Here is an 18261-nt window from a genome sequence, read left to right on the forward strand (position 1 = left end):
TGGTGATTGCTTGAAGTTATATATTTATGCATTTTGCCTATCTGTATTATAGAGAACCAACTAAAAATTATAATTACCAAATAGGTAATCATAAAAAGTAAGTAAATAATGTTTCTTCCTATATGGGTAATAATTCCCCATATATGTATGCATATATATATATATGCAGAACTTTTTTCTCCTATATATGCTTAGTCATAATTTTTCTTACAATTTTATTTACAGAGTAAACGCATTTTTACTTGGTACGACGGCGTAACTAACACAAGCGAACTATTCATTGGACGTTTAAATCTAGTGACCAATAATAATGAATACGGAAAAGCATCAGCAAATCTTACAGCAATACGTGAATCGGACCAAGGCTCATATCACTGCCAAATTATTTTTACCAATCGCACACCGAGCATACGGAATAATGGCACATTCTATCATTTAACCGTGCAAGGTAAGCCAACTCGCATAAGTCCTTATATCGCTAGACAGTGCTGGACGACAGCACAACAACCACAAGCACTAAATAAGAATTGAAATATCATTCTGCACTTTTTTATCTTCCTATCCTTTGTGTCCGTATACCTTCTTATCGCCTTTATCATGGTCAGCACTGCCATACATTGTACTTCACTACACTTCGCTCCACAATACACTTCATACGTCTGAATTCAACTTAAATGCTTATTGCAGGTGGTTCACTTATTAAGATACCGCCAGTGAATCAAACGATTATGGAGGGTCAAACAGCTTTTTTCCATTGCGTCATGAAATATCCAGAAACGTCAACCGCCTCATGGTACAAAGACGGAGTGCTGCTGCAAGACGTACAGGACTTGGTGCGGCGCTCATATATGGGTCCAGATGGCAGCCTCAGCATTGATCCCACCATGATGAGTGACTTGGGTGAATATGTGTGCAATGTACGCAATAATGAGGGCGAAATACAAACGGCCAAGGCTTTTCTCAACATACAATGTAAGTTAATTTAAGTGCCTTCTGCACACATTTACATTTAAGCTCGCATACATGCAGTAGCGCACGTACTTGTGAGTTTCAACTTATGTATGTATGTGTGCGTTATGTGCTTTTGTGTAAGCATGAGGGCGTGAGGGCGTGACGGCGTGACGGCGTGAGAGTGTGTTTATTTGCATAAGTATTGTAAGTGGGAGTTGAGATGTAGTTAATATGTATGTAACACTATGTGTGTGTGTGTGTTTGCATATGATTGCATATATATCGATATGAATGTATGGTATACACGTAACAAGTACATTTATTGACCCTTTTGTCACCGTTGTTTTCGCAGATAAGGCCAAAGTGATTTATGCACCGCCAGAAGTGTATCTGCCATATGGTCAGCCTGCGGTGCTCGATTGCCATTTTCGCGCGAATCCACCATTGAAGAATTTAAGATGGGAGAAGGATGGCTTACTTTTCGATTCGTATAACGTGCCCGTACGTATGCAAAGAATTTGTGTTCAAAATAAAGCGCAAACAAAAGGAAAATAGCTAAAAAATATTTCGATATAAATTAAAAAAAAATTAAAATTAAATTTTTTATTCACAAGAATAATAAGAAAAAATAAATTATTTTTTATTTTCATAAACGAATAATTAAATTTCATTTCTGCTGTTTGTGTGTGCGTGCAGGGCGTTTTTTACAAAATGAACGGCAGTCTATTCTTTGCGAAAGTGGACGAGAACCACGCCGGCAGCTATACGTGTACACCATTCAATGATCTAGGCACTGATGGTCCATCGCCCGTAATTAGTGTAATTGTATTGCGCCCGCCAATATTCAGCGTAACACCGAAGGCGATTTACATACAAAAATTGGGCGAAACTGCTGAACTACCATGCGAAGCTATCGACCGAGACGGAAACAATCGTCCAACAATTGAATGGAAACGGGTGAGCTCTCTACAATTTCGCTTTGCATTTCCTTTTGTTCATTTTCGTTTTCGTTTTCGTTTTTGTTTTCATTTTCATTTTTATTTTTATTTTTGTTTTCATTTCATTTTCATTGTTTCTCATAATCTTGCTGAATTTTAAGTTCTTGCCAAAAATGCCAATAAAGTTGGCAAATTCATATATTCAAATTCGCTATACGTAATAATATGGGCCGATGTTGAGGCTGCAGTGTGGACAGGGTATGCAGTATGGACTGGGGCTGCTAGCATTTGAAAACCAAGAGCCAACCACTGTGGGGCGTATTGCTGGCGCGCACGTTTCGTAAGGTAACCACATAAATTATAAAGTGTCATTAAGTGTGTGCACGCGTACTGTGCCATGATGCGATATGTACTTGAGCGTGTGTGCATTCGTTGGTACACAAATCCATAGACATATACATACAGCAAGAATGGCATATTGTCCTTTGCACCGACGTATATGTGTGCCAGTGCGTGATTCTTTGGTCATGACCAGGTCGGTCATGAGCAGTTTTGGTTACAAACGTGATTGATTACTTGATGCACATTTAATGATGCTGCTTTTGCTGTTCGATGACCACACAACGCACATGACGCACACAACGCACATAACGCAGTGCGATGATTTGCATTTTTATGCATGACTTCAGGTAGTCGCTTGTGTATCTGAAAGTGTGCGCCTCAGCAGTTTAATGTCATCAATTTCAACGCAAACTAATTTATGCTAAGAGCACTAATGTAAATGTGTGGAACAAACTAAACTGTAATCGTTAACTTACCCCATCATGAATGTATTTCTATGGCCTCAGCCCAGTAGTTCTCAGAACAATACCAAATATTGTATTGGAGTACATTTGAAAAGTTTCAATTATCATAGTAATTTAATAATGAATTGAACTTGCAGTGGAAACCCACAAAATTGAAATTAATTTGAAATTTTAAAAAACATTACAAACATGGCGGAATACTAACATGAACCTCAATAGAAATTGAGTAAATACTTCGCGCATCGTACATTATACATGCTTCCATCATTTTAGGAATATCTACTCTCTATTGTGATGCCTGATAACTCAATAACAAGGCAGCAGGCGCAAGTGTTCTGTTTTGACAGGACATGCACCACAGCCCCTGCTGGAAACCGCTCGTCTCCAGAATATAATTAAAGAATACTTAACAATTAAAATCTTAGTACACTGTGTCTTAACTTGAAAAAGACAACCCAACAATTTGCAAAAACTATCGCAGGATAACTGTACTGTGAGTGAGCTTTATTATTACGGTTTTTAAATCGGTCGTTCCACCAATAACCTGATATTCACAAAGTGAGCAATCCCTAAGAAAGCCCACAAACCTATTATCGACGCTCACCATCCATCTTTTTATCGATTATGAAGCAACTGAGCTCCGTATACTTGTAAAGTTAACACGACTCTACAAAATGACCTCAATTAAAGCTTGTAGCTCCATCAAGGTAGAATCGATTCTCTCCAAACCTTTTTAAATAGTATGAGGCTTCTGACAAGGATATCCGTTATCATGTAAGTTCTTGAATTTTGTCATCGTCGAAATTGTAATAGCACAACTTACAAATGTGTCCAACTCCGTACTCCGTCCTTACGCCTATGACATCGACAACATCGGGCGTAGCAAGCCCAATGTTACTGTTGCCTATGCTGTTATTGAAAAGGAATATGCGAAAAGCGGCTTAATGGTGAATGACATATAACGAATTATATGTCAGCTATTGATAGAAATCTGCGTCGTTTGGACCCCGAGCTGGTGGATGGTGGTTATGTTTTCGATTACGTCAAAGATATCATCTATATTGGCACCGTCGTAACGAACAACAACGATGTTAACCTGAAAATGAGATAATTAACTTTGCTAATAAAAGCTACTATAAGCTCAATAGGCAATTGGGACGTATAGCGTCTCTATCGATCAACAAAACTTACACTCTATAAGTCGCTCATGCTACCTATACTTCTATATAGCGCAGAAACATAAACGTTGACACAGAATGAAGAAGCAGCATCGACAGTTTTCCAAACTAAAAAGATTTTTCGTTAAATATTTTGAGAAGACGCACAAGCAGCAGTGGCGCCTGAAGAGAGGTACTGCGTTAGGCTGAAACCCGATTACAGGCCTTAATGGCTAACTGATTAAGTTACTTCTTTCCTGAAATTTCTGAATGCAGATGCTTTATACAGCTACCATTTTAAGCAATCTGCTTAAAAGACATTGTGACAGTTTATGTATAGCTATTAGGGTTCGAAAGCTGCACAGCACCTAAATCCCGAATAGATTTTACAAGCAACGGTACCACTGTACCTTTTAATATGCTATACTTCCGTGTGCTGATCAATACTTCCATATACCGCAATTTCTACAGAAAAATAGCGGTTAATACAGCAAATATTATTTACCAAACAATCCGTCCGTGTTTTTTTATTGCATCATATTTCAAATAAAGGCCTTCCTCAGATAATCCATTTTCTGTTTATAAGAGAATTACTCGTATATGTTACATCTTCAAATATATGTTACTTTTCTATTTCAATCAAAATTTGTCTTTGACATTTGAAGTAAAGTTTCTCTGAATTCTCCATATTTTTCTTTGGAACCTTCATCTATCGGCTCGTTACTTGAATCGCAATCATTGAAATGAAAACCCCAACAGAAGGACGGTTCACCACTCTCGGTTAGTAGACATACAGTTAGTGGCGGCAATTTGACAATAACAAATCTAATTGAATCCGATCGTGGCATGTACGAGTGTTCGGCGACCAATGAGGCGGCAACCATAACGACGGAAACCGAATTGATGATTGAAAACATTGCCCCGCGTCCCCCTTACAACCTTACAGCGAACAGCACCGAAACTGCCATAACAATACGTTGGCAACCAGGTGAGTGTTCACATTTATATACCATTAGCATGCACATAGCTCTACACCCACATCATATACGTGTACTATAGTGCTTTGCTTTACTTGCCTCTACTAAAAGTTTTAATTGTGTGCATGTGTGTAAGTGTCCATGTGTAAGTGTTGCACTGTTGTTGCTGAATACTCCCAAAGCATTGAGTTAACACAGCACATAATTAAGGTACACTGTGGCGCTCATGTTTTCGTTGTAACTCTGGCCATTATCGTGCCTATCACACACGCACATCGCACATCGCATTTCACATATCACATATCACATCCTCATCATTATGTTTATGTTCATGTATAATAATAATCATTAACATAATTATTTTAGTTATTATTTTTAAGTAACAGTGAAGTTCGTGTGTAGTTTACATTTTATATGAGCTTCCGCATTAGCCTTACATGTCAGCAGTGCAAATTTTGATGGATACATGAGTAGGAGTACCTATAGGTATACGGACTCGTAGAGGAGTATTTTATGCTTACCGTCAATTATTTCGTTATTGTTGCTGTTGCTAGTCGTCGTTGTTGTTATAGTTGTTGGTGTTGTTGTTGTTGATGTTATTTAGTATTTGCTGTACATATTTATGTTAATGTTTAGGTTATTATATCCTAAGCTGCTTACTATGCAAACTTTAATGTTCTAAAATTTTGCTGATTCAGTTTTTGGCGCCAAAAACGTGAACATAATATTGGATACATTGCATATGTAAGTAAGCCTTATGACCACACCCACGAGCACTTTACCTTTGTAAGTGTACGCTCATCCATCCCTTCCATCCATTCCCTCTCACGTCACATTTTTTTGAGTTTTTCACATTTCACAGCTTTAATTTTCATACAACCACAGAGACGCGTTCGTCCTAATGGACCTGGTATTTGTTTCTGCCTTGAACACACACACACATTGCCCAACCAACATGCGAGCATGAGCACTCGCAAATCTGCCTTTTAATTTATTTTTTATATTCGTAAAAAAGCGAAATAAATAAAAATATTGCAAAAATATTTACATAACCTAAATAAACTTCAATTTTGATTGAAACGAATTGGAACGTAATAAACATTTTTGCATTTTCGATTTATGATTGGTACTTCCATGATTTAAGCCGACTTCAAATGCATTCCGAACTTTTTGAACTTTTGCTTCAGTCCACTTGATGTGCCAACCCTGCCCTTGCATGTGAGCCAAGCCGAACTGTTCACAACTTCGAGTCTTGTTCACGTGTAATTACCCTATGACCTCTGAAAGGGTTTGATGGGGTCTTGAAAAAATAGTTGCAATCAATATTAAAATAGGCTATTATTAGCATTACCTTTGGATTGCATGTAAATAAATTCCGATTTTGCGATGTTGTAGTTAATAAATTTGACTTTTAGTTGGAATAGATGTTTAAATGTTTACTGAAACGAATGTTTCCTCCATTAATCTTCAAAATGTTTTTTTATGAAATCAATAATCCATATAAAGAGTTCCTGTAATAATAGAATAGTTCACTTCTACAGTTTGCCTAATGTGGAAGCATTTCTGGTTATAAACGATAACTGTTAATAAATCGGTTATAATTACACTAAAATGGAAGAGAACTGAAATTGAAAAAAAAATTGGAATGAAACTGAATCGCAAAGAAACGAAGTACTACAATGAATAGACCCTGATTGAAAACAAGACAATATTGAAGATTGGTTAATGTCAGATGGAGGAAAAAGCTCCCAGCTCAGTATTCTTCTCCTAATACAAATCAAAGTCAGACGTCAGTCTTTTCCGACAACCCTCGTATTTACATATATAGATTTGTATATAATACATTCTATTATTATGTTGAAGCTGTTTTGAGATAGTGCACTTAAGCACTTATACTCTTTTTTAACTCGAGGTATTTTCAAAACCCCTCTTTACAACTTAACTAGATTATTGTTTATCACTTCATCAGACTAAGCAATAATTGACCTCAGATCTGCATACCTCCCCAAGGAGCCTGTAACCATTTTGAGATTTGATAACGCGGTGTTGGTAAGTCTGTCAGTTTTCGCAAATAATTTCAGGGCTCTATCCTTTATGAGGTCACTCGTCCTAATGTACCATATACCGAGAATAATAGAAATAACAACACCAGTATTTAAATTATATTATTCACTTTTTGACACTTGTAGTTTGAAAAGCCTTTATAACCGATATTTAGAAGTATATAAAATACTTGTAGAACCAACAATTTTCCTAATTCTACTTAACTCTAAATATGTCTACTCAAAATTTTCAAATGAAATACTTTTCGACTTGAGGAAGAAAATACCAAACCCGTTAAGTGTTTATTTGTCTATATCTCGTCATATAATATATAATATATGTATCTTATATCAATTTGAACATATAAGATTCATACATTATATAGTACACAATAAGAAAAAGAATTTGTTTTTGACTCTATCATTCTCTTCCTTAAACGTATGCCAAAAATTGTGTATGCATGGCTAAAACGTATGCCAAAACAATGAAATCCTATGACGTCTGCCGCCTTTTCTATATTAGCACAATCTCAACTATAAACGACTTCCAGGTTTTACCATCTCCATTCAGGCTTACTGGCAGGCATATAACATGTAGAACCAAGCGAATTATGCGAGATAGCATTGTTGAGACAATAGCAACGATTGCAATAAGGACAAGATAAGGACGAACTTCCTGCGTGTGATGGCTCTGACCAAGGATTGCCCGCCGTATGAACAAAGTTGTGAACATGCTTTAATGTTTCTCCGGCGCAAATGGATCCACCCAAGTTGAGAGTAGGATAGCTCACAGTTACAAAAGTACTGTTTTGCTCACTTTTACCCGAAGTACTTGTCTTAGGTTCGCTTTTCTGTTGTTTTCTGAAACACCTCCGTCTGTAGGTAGTAGCACGACTTCGAGAAGACACAATAGGTTTTCTATGATTCTAAAAGAAGCCAATTCATATGTTGTTATTATTATTATTATTACAATTATTGTTATGTATGAAAATTTTGAAGAATCCCATACATTTAAAATAAAGATTACTTGCCTTCTTAGTTTGGTTGCTTGAGCAATCCGTTACCACGGGTAGCTTTTTCTTGTTCTTATTATCAGTACATCCGTTTCCAACTATTGTGTATGACGCACTGTTGTATATACGACATGGTTTCACATTCTGCTCCTTGGTTACTAACCTCGGCGAGTAGTTTTGTGCAGTCATTGGTGGAGTTGGAGCGTTCATCATATGTGGAGTAATATAATTTCCATTGTGATCAAAAAAAATCTGCGAATTATTCATATTAGGCGATGTGTTCACATCAATGTTTGGAAATCCTCCCATCATGTCAGCAAGAGTTGGTACACGATTTTCATAGGGAACCTTCGTAGCCTTTGGTTTCTGCTCTATTTTGTTGACTTTGTGGTTATAATGAAAAGTTGTGTTCATGGGCTCAACCAAGTCATTATCAAAGTATCTGTAGAAGGAATAGTTTGTAGTGTACGGCATATATTCAGCCATGCTATAAAATTTGGATTATTCTGTAGAATTTCAAATGTGATTTAGACAAACTGAAAATTTATTATTAAAATAAGTTTTTAGTTTAACGTTTTTAATATCATAATTTTTTTATAATTTGAACTCAATTTTTTTGAGTTCAAAGCTTACTAAAATCAAAATGACATCATAATTCTGTGTTTTACATATAAATTTAATAATTGTAACAACCAAAAGATTTCTTGGTTTGTTACCACTAGATAGACTGTAAACATCCATCACTATGAGGAACTTAAAAGAATATCGATCCACTTTAACCACGAATCCTACAAACAACAAAATAAGTGCTTACCCCCTGCGTTGAACATTAGTCATTAGAAAGTCATTAGTCTCTAAACTGCAGTCCAAACCAAGTATTTAAGATTTACCGATAAAGAAGAGGGGTGCGGCATACCAGTGTGATATCAGAATGAATTGCATATTCATATTTTTAATACGTTAGCTATATTGTTTGAGACGTTCAGTAGAACTATCCCTTATTTTGTCTTAAATTATCATCTTTAGCATCAAAAAATACAACATCCCTATCTAAGGTCATATGCTCATACGTGGAGTTTACTTCCAACTGAAGTTAAGATTGGTGAAATGATATCTGTATTAAGCGTTATAGCTATTTGCTAGAAACGCCTTATAAACTTGTTTATATTCTGAACGCACCTATTATGATGCCCATATATATTTGAGGCAGCATCCACCATCAAAATTTATGGGGCGCACGCCTTGCATAGACGGTATCAGTTTTGATTAATTCATCTATTTTTTTCTCTTTGTCATTTTAGTCAAGCATCAAGTGATAGTAATTATTAAATGCTAGCATCCATATATTAAAGTGATTATGATAGACACTTCTGAGGATATGACAGCAACTCGTATATTTTACAAGCACGTGATTTGTTGTTCTCTTTTTTTCCAATTCTATTGCATCGTTTCTTTTAGGATAGATACTGAACAAAACACTAGTGAATGATGGACTTAGCACGTAGAGATTATATAGTTAAAATTGTAGAATCCGTACTAGTCACACAAGTGAAATTTAAATAGATATACGAATACTTTAACACCCCAATATGCGGATGTATTGAGATAATAATATTGTGCCAAATTTATAAACAAATCAACCGGCCCAACGGTTGAAATCAGAACCATTGGTTTTTTGTAAAGTCCGGTTTACAAAGCCTTCGCAGCAACAATTTCTTCCGGAATTTTCAAGTTCGCAATATTTTGGTGTCGTTAATAATTCGGTTCAGTTATACTAAAAAGTCTTAAAAGTCTTAAAAGTCTTTCGGTTTAAAGTTTGCATCCAATTTGAGCACGACCCCTGCATATGAGTAAAAGTAAGCTAATCAGATCGCTCTAATGGAAGGTATGTCACTAAATTTACAGACAGCTGTGACAGCTGTATCTGGTCGGTTAAGAAAAAAGACTCAAAGATTTTCACTCTTCTATTAGGCATTGACAAAGAAAATGAAACATGTATTCCTTCTTCTCTTCAGAGCCATATACACAAGGCAAGTTATTATATTGTAGACCAAGTCTCATCACATATCAACCTATGAAGCAATGACCTGCAAGTATTGATATTGTAACACTTAATGGATTCCAGCTGATACAGCTGATTGGTGTGCTTCCTGTCTAGCTTGAGCCAAGTGAATCTTGTGGCCTAATAAGAATCTTTATGTACTCATGCCTAGTTTTGTTCAATAATGGAAAAAATAAAGAAAAACGTTAATTCTTTTTGGTGTTTCCAAAACCGAACTCGCAGAATTCAATTAATTTTTATATTTAATTTCACCGCACAAGACTTGAATTAATTCGATAATATTTGTTCTTGAAGGCGATTCTTCCTTAACCCGAAGGACAAGTTGTTCTTTTTAGATTTTTACCAATTACAGATGTCTTAGTACCTAGTTTTTTTGCTATTTTATTACTACTTTTTAATTTCTCGACAAAACATTTGACAACCCTGAAGCACTCGAAGCGTTTGAAACGTTTGAAGCGTTTGAAGCATTTGAAGCATTTGAAGCATTTGAAGCATTTGACTTGTGGCAGTTTTGCTAAAATTAATTTATTGTCTCTTATCAGATTACAGGCATTTCAATTTGATGCAAATAAATTCTTAATTAAACAAATACAGTGAAGCATCTCAATTGTTGTTGTGGCTGCTGCAGTTTCCTATTAACAGGGATTTCCAAAATCAATTACATTTAATTAAAAACATTGAAAGCATTTACTATTGAAATATTTGTGTGCATATGAAATGCGAGTACGTGAGCGCAGCTGTGGCTGCTGGATGCTGGCTCCTGACTGCTGGCTCCTGACTGCTGGCTGAAGGGCGGTTGGCTGTTGGCTGGGTTCCATGGATCAATGGACTGATGCGATACGATGTATTGCAATGCGATGTATGGGTATTTCAATGCACTATCCATTTGCAAATGTCAAGCGCTTCTATTGCCTGACTGATTTGGGCCTGAACTGAAGTACTGACATTTCGTCAGTGTTCCGCAAACTAACAATTCAAATGGATTTTGCTTTTGATGTTTACATTTTGATGAGGTTCAGGCTTCTGAAACATTACATTTCACTACGGATTCAATTTAATAATGCATTTTAGAACAATGCACACAGGTGTGCTTTACACGAAACTAATAATTTGACATTAAATTTTGATGAGTTTTTCGACAGACACGAGTAGTTGTGTGTGCTCGCAAGAACAGACAATATGTCTACATACTTCCATAATGATGTTTTCATACTTCCATAAATTAGAAATAACTTAATCATATAGCTATCCACATTTTTTTATTATAAAAAATATTAAATTTTCTATGCCTGTAACTGTCCAATGTGCATACAGCCGAATACAGCGTTCATTACTCCTTTTTCAGAGAAGGGACAAACAAGTTCACTCCTTTCTATCAAAATCAGACAAACAAAGATGCAATGCAGATTTGGGAGAGTCTTTTGTGCAGGGAAGAACTACGAAAATATTACAAAGAGTCTTATCTGGTTGATAGTATAGTAGTAGTCCAAGTGAACTGTATGGCCACATATATACATTCTGATCGAAAAGTTCAGAAAATAATGTTAACAAAGAATAAGCGGATAGGTACAAGTGACCATCGGTTTCCATTAATTAATAGCCGATACATTCGTTTAAGTACTCCTTTGTGGCAGTCTAAGATCACAGTATTGTTATAGGATCTATAATCAGATGCATCAATGGTTCAGATATTTTGGCCAATTTTAGAAAGTGTGGTTTTCGTGGTAGAAACAATGTAGGCATGAAATATGTTACATCAATTAATATTCCAATGTCGTCATTATTTTTTTGTTAAGAGCCGAATTCCAACAGAAAAGTGTTTGATAGTCATCACCGCAACTGTTAGTATCCAGAAAGAACTGATTCGGTTATTTACTCTTCCCTCTAAAAGAGCAATTTGCATGACTCCAAAGCACAATTTAATCTAGTGCATAATAAGACTTAAATATAATTAGACAAATAATAATCCCCTGCTTTTATAGATTTTCGTTGTACTTCGAAATTTTATAGTTTTGAACCCATTAATATGTAGTCTTTTTAAGGCACTTAACGACGTATAGGTGTATGGTTTGATCCTTACTGTAAAACATCGGTTTGTTATAAATAATACAATTCGTTTTTTGGAAACTACAACACACATTTCATTCTATAAGCTCATTTTATCTACGTCGTTTATGACAACTATACTCCCGAAGAGATGGAAGCGTTCTGACGTGATGAAACTTCATCATTACCTTTTAACAATAAATAATATCATAACAAGTTATCACATAATTAACAAATAAAAACATATTTGCTAATACCTCAGTACCATAAACGTGTTAAACTCTCTGGATTATATGTAAACACCTACAAATCCCAACTGGCATATCAGAGCTTAACTCCAGGACCACAACATATTTCATTGATGTTCTATATAAAATCGTAACGAAATTTATTAATAAAAATTGTAAAAACTGCATTTTCAGATGATTTTTGTTTGCATGTTTTGAATCCAAAAGTAGGTAAGTGCGACTAAAGCCTAGCATGCGATGCTTGCCATGGGCCCATCTATACACAAGTACGAAAAACTAGTAAATAAGGAATAAACTTTTTAGTTAAGCATCATGTAGAAAAACATATATATTATTTAAATATTCTTTTAAATAATTTAGTACAAATGAATATTAACACTTCATTAATAGCATTCTAGTTTATTATATTTCTGAATGCAACACAATCGAAAAAATTTTGTAAAAATATTTTTACTTACGCACAAAAATAAACTCAACTGCTGGCACTCACTCAGTCCCAGAAGAAATAACATTGCAAATATTAATAAATTATTGCTCCATTCCTACATGTACATGTGCCAATCCGTCTGCCCACTTATACGCCTACTCGACCGACTACGTTGAAAACCATGGCGATGTTGTTGCTCGGGCCATTTGGGCTGCTTGTGTCCGAAACCAAAACGCAATGCAACACGCAGGATATGTGCGTCCCAATTTGGAGTACACGGTCTGGTATCGTCTAACGGATGCACCAGAATGGCGCACCTTGCGCATTTTACAAAGGAATATCATGGAGGCTACCATACAACATCTGGTACCCGGACGCGAATATGAATTTATGGTGCTCAGTCAGGATCAATACGGTGACGGAATGTTCAGCAAGCAATTTCGATTTTCAACGCAAGGTACGTACTATACTGTGTATAAAAATAAAAAATATATATTTACGTGTGCCATCTACTGAATAACAAAATAATTACAAATTTCTATGAAAACGTGAAGAGAAAAAAGAAGTTCTGCAACATTTTCATTAAATTTTCTGACATAAGATCCCTAGTAGATAAAGATATAGTAGATGCATCGCATTTAAATATAGCGGAGGCTTCATAAGAAATGGTTTTTATTTTGAGGACATCTATTGATAATTGTGTGCACCCCTAAGCTCAACTAAATCCTACATTCACCTGATATCAAACAGTAAAAGTTTTAACTTTATGGAAAGATACATCTCACGGCGCGATTACAATTTCGTAGATCCAACGATTTCACAAGGGCACTCTATACAAATATAGCTTAGTCCATCAGTTAACGGGCTTTGAAGACACAATTTTTTTTTGTCACAATAAGCAACATGGGGAAAATGGTGAAAAGTGTGAAATGAGAAAAGATTGGGACAAGTTTTTAAAGTAATTGCAGTTGCGAATTTTAGCAATAGAAACGGTGCAGCTATGGCTCGGATTAACCACTAAAAGCATGGAGATCCTGTTTTCGGTGAGGGCAAGTACTTGAGACTAGCCTTACCTGCGAGTCCGTCCAGTGAAACAATAGGATCCCTCTCACTCTGTAAACTTGTTTTCTATCCTAAAAATGAAAGATTATATCTGATTGGTTTGTCTCTTTAAGTTTATTCAATTCTTCCTTCACTATGTTAAAAAAAACTTTGTCAAACTTAGTTTATACAATAGTACTTACTTTACACAAATACATTCATTGTTCAAAGTATTCGGAATTTTCAAGATTTACAGAAAAAAATTATCAATCGATCGCAATTTATTTTGTCGCATTTAAAGCGCTTGATCCAGTCATCCATAATTTCAGTAAATTTACTTTAACGAACGCAACTAACTCGACATGTTTTCTTTGAGTAGTAATCTTAGCTTCTGGACACAGTGACGGACGGGTTTGTGTCCTCGCAGAACACTCAAAAGTAAAATGCAAAAAAAAACTGAATAAGAAATTAAACTCATGGTAACAATAATTATTTTGAAATTCCGGATACTTTTTACACAAAATGTTACACAAAATGTGTAGTATTAAACCAACAAAAACGAATATTCAAATTTCTTAACATTTACTTTCCATTACACAATAGAATCGATCATTGAGGCTTCCGAGGAATTTTCAAATTCACCACATGAAACCAATCAACTTTCGAGCACTCCAAGCGCACCTTGGAATCTGAGTTTAATCAAAAACCCACAAGGCTGGCTACTGCATTGGGAGCAACCAAAACGCGGGCAAGAGCATTTGGGTTTCTATATTGTCCGCTGGTGGAAGGAGCCTGAACATTTTTTGATTGGCACCGCTGAAACCTTCTCCAACTACTATCAGTTGCGGAACCTCAAAGAAGAGGCCACATTTCAAATTCAAGTTATTGTCAGCACCGCAAATGGAGAGGAAATACCCAGTGAGGTCTTGACCTTCGAAGTGGTTACACATCGTAAAATGCGTGCATTAGTCATCGGCAGCTCGGTCTGCATCATGTTCCTGCTCTGCGCGCTATGCGCCTTCCTCTATGTGAAACGCAATTGCCTGCGGCACTTATTCAGCGGTGACACCGTGGATATGGACGTCGAGGACATCGAGAACTCAAAGGAGAGCGATAAAATCAACAACACTTGAGTATATGAAATCAACTGGAAGTTCCATAACTGAGCCTTATTGGTAATTGTTAATTCCGCCATTCAAGTTTCATATGCGAAGCGTATTTCATTTTTTTCGGTTTTATTTTTTGAAAAAAATTTTAATATTAAACTAAGTACCGCCATAAGCATTTGAATAATTATTTTATTTTACGAGCTTAACAAATGTCGAAAAAATATTGTATTTATTTAATAAAACTAATAAAAAAAACAAGAAAAATAAATAATGAATGAGAATTTTTTTATTTTCATATGAAATTTCAATTAATATTTCAATCAAAATGCATTAATTAAACTTAAAATGAATAATATAAATGTTTAAGTTAACGGAATGAAATAAAACAAAACCATTTAAACAAATAATATTTAATATAAAATAATAATATTATTTCGAACAAATAAAACTTTATTGAATTTACGATTAAGTAAAAAATCGAGTTGTGTGTTTTTATAAAAATAGAATAATGGTGTAGTCTACTACTTTTTCTTCATACCATGACCCACCATAGACTTACGGGCCCCTCAACGGCTGTTTTATTTTTTGTCTTCGACAACTAATTGAACCTTCATGGTTGTTTTTCTGTTTTAGTTAAATGAACTAAATACACCTAATAGAAATACCTGTCTTTAGGTCTTATGGTGTAACTAATCATAGCTAATATAAGACGTTCACAAGCCTAACCCTAAGTTCACACGATCTGTATCCTCCAATTTATTTATATAGAATTATAAGAATATATAATAGTCAAATTGCCTCCCTATACAGCTACAGCCTTTAATTGAGAAACACTAATCGAAATCTTTAATGGAATATTGCGCGATCTACCTGTTACTCATGAGAAGAAAAACGTCCGCACATGGACCGAAATTTTCATATCTTTAAGTAGTCAGAAAATATTCTTAGTAATATAATTGTAATTACATGAAATATAAAATCCATTCATGAATATATGCACAAATAATACATAAGAGTAATAAAAATAGTCCATTTTTGTCACCACAGAAAAATTTAAGCCACACTAACCTTACAGAATCTTAAAGAACTTAAGATAACTCTACTCTTATCCGGGAAACTGAGTCGTTTTAACAAGCGAAAGATATAGACGTCTTCTGAAGGATGCCTTGCAGGGACAGAACAGATAAGCAACATTTTCTCTTCCGTCCTCTGCTCTAACTCACAATGAGAACAGTAGTCATTAAACTTTATTCGCATGGCAATCTAATACAAGGGGGACACGTTCCTGAATTTTACTTTTGACACGTTACTCTGAATGGTTTTCTTTTGTTACGATGGGACATGGTCCTGAGGTAAGTGTGGGTTTTCTTATGGTTATAGCGTCGTAGTCAACGAAACTATTGAGTTTCGGTGTGCTAATAATATTCTTAAGTTAAATACACTCTTCTGCCACACCTTCCACAGAAATAATCATGTAAAGTTTATTATACAGTCTAAAAAGTAGCTCTTAAACGACTCGAGATACTTTGAATGTGCGAGTCTTCGAACAAACATATCATCAATAGCCATTGTAGATAGATGAGGTGTTGGTAAAGCCGACATCTCATTCTAAAGTAATGTTACTTGCGTGGAATTGAATTATAAATCTTCCCCAAATAAGTATTCAAATATTCGGTTAGGAAGTTTAGATTGGCTTGTTTAAATTTATATACGTAGCTGTCGGTTGAAATTGAAATTAGCGTTCGGTTTATTGTTTAGCGATGCTGGCAAGGACTTTATCTTCTAGACTTCTTATTTGGAATTCTTATAGCTTTATGGATGTGATTATTTACAGAGCTGAATTTTGAAACTTTCTAAAGTTCAGAGGAAAACTGTTGCTCTGAGTTACTTAAATGGACATAGGAAGCAATTATCTAATTTGATTTTAAACCTCAATGAATATTTCTTATTCATTAGCGGTGATGACAACAACTTGATTTTAAAATGTGACCATTCCTCTCTTGACGGCTTTGCTCCATGGGCGCTTCTGCAGTCTAGCAGTCTACATTGAGCAAGGTTAGTACTTCTGCAACTTGAACCTTCACCGTATGGTCTCTTTCCTTGCATCTTCTTTCACCCACTTCATCCCGCTTCAAACGCTATTACATTAGAAAATCATCTTCCACACAGAACTCTGATGAATCCATAGTAACACCTGTTGGGATGTCAATTCTTCGTCTTATGTTCGGGTCGATATGATAGTTTTGGGTTATGATGATAATAACTTTGATAATATAGTCTCCAAAAGCTATGTCGGCGGCTGGAGCCCTGTTATGTGCGTCTTTGTTTTTTATTTAAAGATTCAGAAAAATTGAGCTGCGAAAGAGTAAAGTAAGGTTAAGGTGAACTCTGTCAAGTCTCAGATATCAGATAGGATATGCGAATGAAGGTTTAATAAAAAAGTGAATCGAAACAGCTTTTATATTGTGGCATCCGGTGTATCCGGACTCTTTTGATTATAACTGCCGTCACTGACAATCTATTTGCAGTCACTCATAAGTAGGCTTTGCAAGCAACATAAACGAAATTTGGAAGTTTTATATAAATATTTATTTTTTGTAAATTCGTTTGTTAATTTATGCTAAGAATTGCCAAAAAACTACTAATGGGTTTCGATCTCTACTGCAAGCTTTTTTATGGGAACTGTTCAGCCGCCGACACAGACAAATACCGTATTATTACGATATGTGTAAGCTTCAGAAAACTTTCCAACAAAGACCGTATGAATAGAACCTGATTCCGTTCTTCGGTTTTCAGTGAGCTTTTAATGCAGCACTGCCTTACCGTTGCGGTTTCGTTGTTAAAATTGCGTTAAGTTTGTTTTAATACGCGTTCCAAGACAATTAAAATCCAAGGGCGTAGTGAGTCCTTGCAGGGGGGCTGAATTAAGATTTAGAAATAATTCCGGGGAAAATTTTGTTTTTAATTGGTCGAGAATTATAATTATCGCAAATAAAATGAATAATCAAATGAATTGAAAATATTTGTGATTCATCTTAGTACTTTTATAAAAAGTAAGTTGCCATTTTGAGGTGTCTGCCAAACCACTCTAGTACCTAGAGTCTTCGTCTTATTGTCTTCAACATCATTGTCATGAATCAATGGTAGTTTAGATACATTCTTTGAGTCGAAAGAGTAACTCATCACTCATCACTTAATTTTTATAATAATTTTATGAATTTATAATGACGGATGAACATTTAGATTATATTTTTCCTTAAAAATTAATAATTAAGATTTTTTCGTTTTGCTGTGAGATATTTGGCTAAATTACGATAGTTAGTAGTAGTAGTTTTTTCACAATTTCTGCTGTCAAACGATCCAGTAATGCCGCGTAGTAGATACTATTGATGGTTTTCCCTTTTTGAGATAGTTAATGAAGATTATACCAAGTGCATCCCAAAA

The 18261-nt window shown here is 35.3% G+C and overlaps 2 protein-coding genes across 2 annotated transcripts; one reads left to right on the forward strand and one right to left on the reverse strand.

The window, feature by feature from the left end:
• Positions 1-108: 108 nt before the first annotated feature.
• On the forward strand, positions 109-14980 carry LOC119688213 (protein borderless). The gene is made up of 9 exons (XM_038102896.1): positions 109-126; positions 226-448; positions 688-972; positions 1304-1452; positions 1648-1908; positions 4612-4840; positions 12415-12450; positions 12918-13124; positions 14312-14980. Exons 1-9 carry the CDS (start codon positions 109-111, stop codon positions 14839-14841), a joined length of 1938 nt encoding a protein of 645 aa, XP_037958824.1. The 3' UTR covers positions 14842-14980.
• On the reverse strand, positions 7143-8445 carry LOC119687867. The gene is made up of 2 exons (XM_038102392.1): positions 7903-8445; positions 7143-7797 (listed from the first exon to the last, which is right to left on the reverse strand). The coding sequence occupies exons 1-2, from the start codon at positions 8368-8370 to the stop codon at positions 7426-7428; spliced, it is 840 nt and encodes a 279-aa protein (XP_037958320.1). The 5' UTR covers positions 8371-8445; the 3' UTR covers positions 7143-7425.
• Positions 14981-18261: the final 3281 nt, after the last annotated feature.

Source organism: Teleopsis dalmanni, chromosome X (assembly GCF_002237135.1).
Source record: "Teleopsis dalmanni isolate 2A chromosome X, ASM223713v2, whole genome shotgun sequence".
NCBI lineage: Eukaryota > Metazoa > Arthropoda > Insecta > Diptera > Diopsidae > Teleopsis > Teleopsis dalmanni.

Excerpts from the sequence above, each read along its gene's own strand:
- LOC119688213 (XM_038102896.1), top strand. Across the intron at positions 973-1,303 it reads GGCTTTTCTCAACATACAAT|ATAAGGCCAAAGTGATTTAT; the intron begins GTAAGTTAATTT and ends TTGTTTTCGCAG. Across the intron at positions 1,453-1,647 it reads TCGATTCGTATAACGTGCCC|GGCGTTTTTTACAAAATGAA; the intron begins GTACGTATGCAA and ends GTGTGCGTGCAG.
- LOC119687867 (XM_038102392.1), bottom strand. The coding sequence starts at position 8,370 with ATGGCTGAATATATGCCGTACACTACAAACTATTCCTTCTACAGATAC. Across the intron at positions 7,798-7,902 it reads CAAGCAACCAAACTAAGAAG|AATCATAGAAAACCTATTGT; the intron begins GCAAGTAATCTT and ends GGCTTCTTTTAG.